Genomic DNA, 3,158 nt, shown 5'->3' with positions numbered 1-3,158 from the left:
CTTAGAAATCTATCCTTTCAACGCCATTTGCCGATTCAGTCCTCAGGGAGGAGACTCCCACGTAAAGAAAAAAAGAAAATAATATATGGTTTGACAGAAACTAGGCTTTGATCAATTGATGTGAGAGCAAGATTTTCGAAAAGAGGGTTGCCTCTCGTCCCAACGCATTTTACACCAATATCGACCTTAGGAATTGGAATCGCTGTGGCGATAAGACGTATTCATTTAGATATATGGGTAACCCCCGCTTGCTTGGATTTTCTCAACTTCTCATCAGAGTAAACTCTGATGGAGGGAGAGGGCGGCTGAGGCGGATCTGGTAACGTTCTAGTATCCCCGCCATATTATTTCGCATTGAAGGAACCTTGGACATAAGGACGCCAATGTCCACCAGGATAAACACCACTGCCTGAGAGGCTCTAGTTGGACAAAGTTCAGACTGAAAACTGGAACGCTCGAATGCTTTGAGACATGGGTTGGTAGGTGGGGGAATTCTGCGGGGCGATTCATCCATCGGGTGATTCGGTAAATCAATAAACAATCGATCCCCTTTTTGTCCAATTATTTTATTTTACTCTGCGAAGCTTTTCTGCACTTTCATCATGAAGTTAGAGAGAGCTCATTATTTTCAAGATATTTTTCTCTGCATTGTTCCTGTTTGCGTATTTATGCTGCTTCCGACACATATATATGCAGCGTCTCTCCTTCTTGGCTGATGTCGGTATCAATCTCCCGTTCCTGGTAAGCTTCAATTCTGGTGACATCAATTCGATACCGGCACTCGACAGCCATTTTTATTTGGGAACTGGGAATAAGTATCGAGACATGGTTTCTTGATTTGAGGGTTGGGTTTTCAACACTTTTGAGGAAGGTCTGGGGTGGATGGAAACAGGCTCCTCAGTTGGTGTGCCAGTAATTTGTGTCAAAAAAGAAGAAGAGTGACAAAAATAAAAAGTCCAGAAATACTCCCAAGACTAATCATATTAATAACAACAGCATGAAGCGTAGGTGCAAGAGAAGATCACAAGGAAAAGAGACAAACGTTCTGGGTATTTCTTGATCAGCTTCATTTAAATCTCCCTGCAATCATGAAAGTTTTTGGGGGCCATTTAGTTTTTTCTTGTTTCTTCATTTGTTTGTCAGATAAGACATATCAAACAAAGGGGAAAAGGAGAGAAACACGAAACACTACCTATAGCCATGAGCTGAAGAAGGGGTGAAAGCGAGAGACCCACAAGCTAAACAACGAAATGAAAGGGATGTTAAATCTCGTCAATCCATCCAAACGATAATTTTTAGAGATATTGTCCTCTTTATCCCCTGCCATAAATGCAAAAGAATAGAGGGACCGTGGCCGTGCTAGTGGTGCTTAAACATCCTCCGGCACATAATTAAAAACCTTTGAACGTCTTCCTGGAATACCGGTTATCGCAAGATCACCCGGCCTCCCTGACGTGGTGATGCTTGGGAGCCCGCGCATACGCCTCCATCGATCCGTCTGGAGCATCATATCAGGACTCACCAGGAAGCCCCACTTGAGCCAGAAATTATCACCTATCTCCCAATTCTTTGGGTCACAAAAGTGGCCCCCGCCCCGGAACTTACCACCAGCGTCACAGAAATCCATGATTAACTCCATCTCATCGAGCAGGTGAGGCGCATGGTAAAGTGCGATGATGATAGCTTCGCGAAGTTGAGGTATGGGGACCGTGTCGATCCAATATGGATGTGGGTAATTCAACTGCGCAGGTGTTGGAAGCAGGGTAGCTAGAGGCCCTTCGAACCGGGAAAGGATTTCTGGAGATAAAGTTCTGGTGCCAGGGATGAAGAAATCAGCATTCCACCATTTTGGGGCAGGTGGGTGTTTGGGATTGGAGCGTGAAGGGAGGTAAAAAAATGGAGACATCTGTTCGCCGTTTAAACCGAAAAATTCGCATCCCTTTGGGATTGCGAAGAGTTTTTGGATTTCGCCCCCGAGATATAGTGTTGAGTGAGCGTTGGAAGACACAATGCCGAAAGTCTTGTCGAGGGGTAATTTTATTAGCCACGTGTCGTAGCTAATGTTTAGTTCCGAGTTATCTGATTGTAGGGAGTTTGTTGTTGCTGAAGAGTATGGCGAATCGGCGAATCCTCCAAAATCATATACTGTCTCGGACAAGTCATCCCATGATTTATCAAACCTTGACGGCATGAAACTCCAGTAATCACTTCCTGCTCTTTTCAAGGGCCGCCGTAAGTACGGCTGAGCTGGCTGTGGTTCGGGAGAGATGCTGGGTTCGCCTACAGTAGGGGATTGATGCACATCCTGCTGAGGAAACCTCGACTCATCGGGCCCAGGTTGTTGAAATGCGATACGCTCAGTTGCATTTGTACTTCTTTGGGCTGTGCCTGAATGCTGGCTATGGTAGTCATCATGGCTTTGGACCGAGGAGGAGCAGGATTTCGGGAGGGGAGCTAGTCGATTAGCTGAGATTTTCTCCCATTTACTTTCGTTTGAGGGGGTCGTAGTATCGGACTGTGTGACTATTACGCTGGCCTGATTAATGGAGCTATTGGATGCAGAGACAGGCGACAACTGGGGTGAGGGTGACAATGACAGCCCATAAAGCTGGTCTGGCCTTTGTAGTTTACCTGTATATTAGGGTGTTAGCAAACAGGCATTCTCTATCCAAAAGCAAGGAGGACACAACTCTGCAAGCCATACCAAATATGCGCACGGAATCAATGCGACAAGTATAGGATGAGAATCTATCATCATAAAACGCGGGACATATTTTCGTTTGATATTCCTCAAGCGAACGGGACGGCGGGATTTTCTGCCATGGCCGTGTTAGCGAGTTAAATAGGAAAACTCATAAGGACGGCAAGTTTGGGAGAAGCTCCATACTCCTGTAACATAATCCAGGTCATCACATGGTAACAACACGTCTGAAGGTATCGAGTGCAAAGTGAAATGAGCTCTAAGCCGGAGAGAAACCAAATAACCGTCAAAAATATAGAGCTCCCACCATGTTCTCCTCCAGCTCTCCTCGTAGACGGAAGACACGTCTCCCGTGTTGAACTGGCGGCTGTTCATCCCCAACTCGACAGCAAGCTCAATGGCTTGCGACAGAGTCGAGCTGGCGAGGGTGATTCCTTCCCAAAGTGCAGAGCAATGG

The 3,158-nt window shown here is 46.1% G+C and overlaps 1 protein-coding gene across 1 annotated transcript; it reads right to left on the bottom strand.

The window, feature by feature from the left end:
* Window positions 1-1,369: 1,369 nt before the first annotated feature.
* Window positions 1,370-3,076, bottom strand: HCAG_04439 (predicted protein; the record flags this gene model as incomplete). The annotated part of the gene is made up of 3 exons (XM_001540549.1): window positions 1,370-2,631; window positions 2,705-2,816; window positions 2,888-3,076. The coding sequence occupies 3 exons, from the start codon at window positions 3,074-3,076 to the stop codon at window positions 1,370-1,372; spliced, it is 1,563 nt and encodes a 520-aa protein (XP_001540599.1).
* Between the last annotated feature and the right edge of the window lie 82 nt (window positions 3,077-3,158).

This window comes from Histoplasma capsulatum, genomic scaffold (genome assembly GCF_000149585.1).
Source record: "Histoplasma capsulatum NAm1 scaffold_4 genomic scaffold, whole genome shotgun sequence".
In the NCBI taxonomy this organism is placed as follows: domain Eukaryota; kingdom Fungi; phylum Ascomycota; class Eurotiomycetes; order Onygenales; family Ajellomycetaceae; genus Histoplasma; species Histoplasma mississippiense.
Note: the sequence above shows the minus strand (reverse complement) of the source record. Positions and strands in the feature narration are given on the sequence as shown.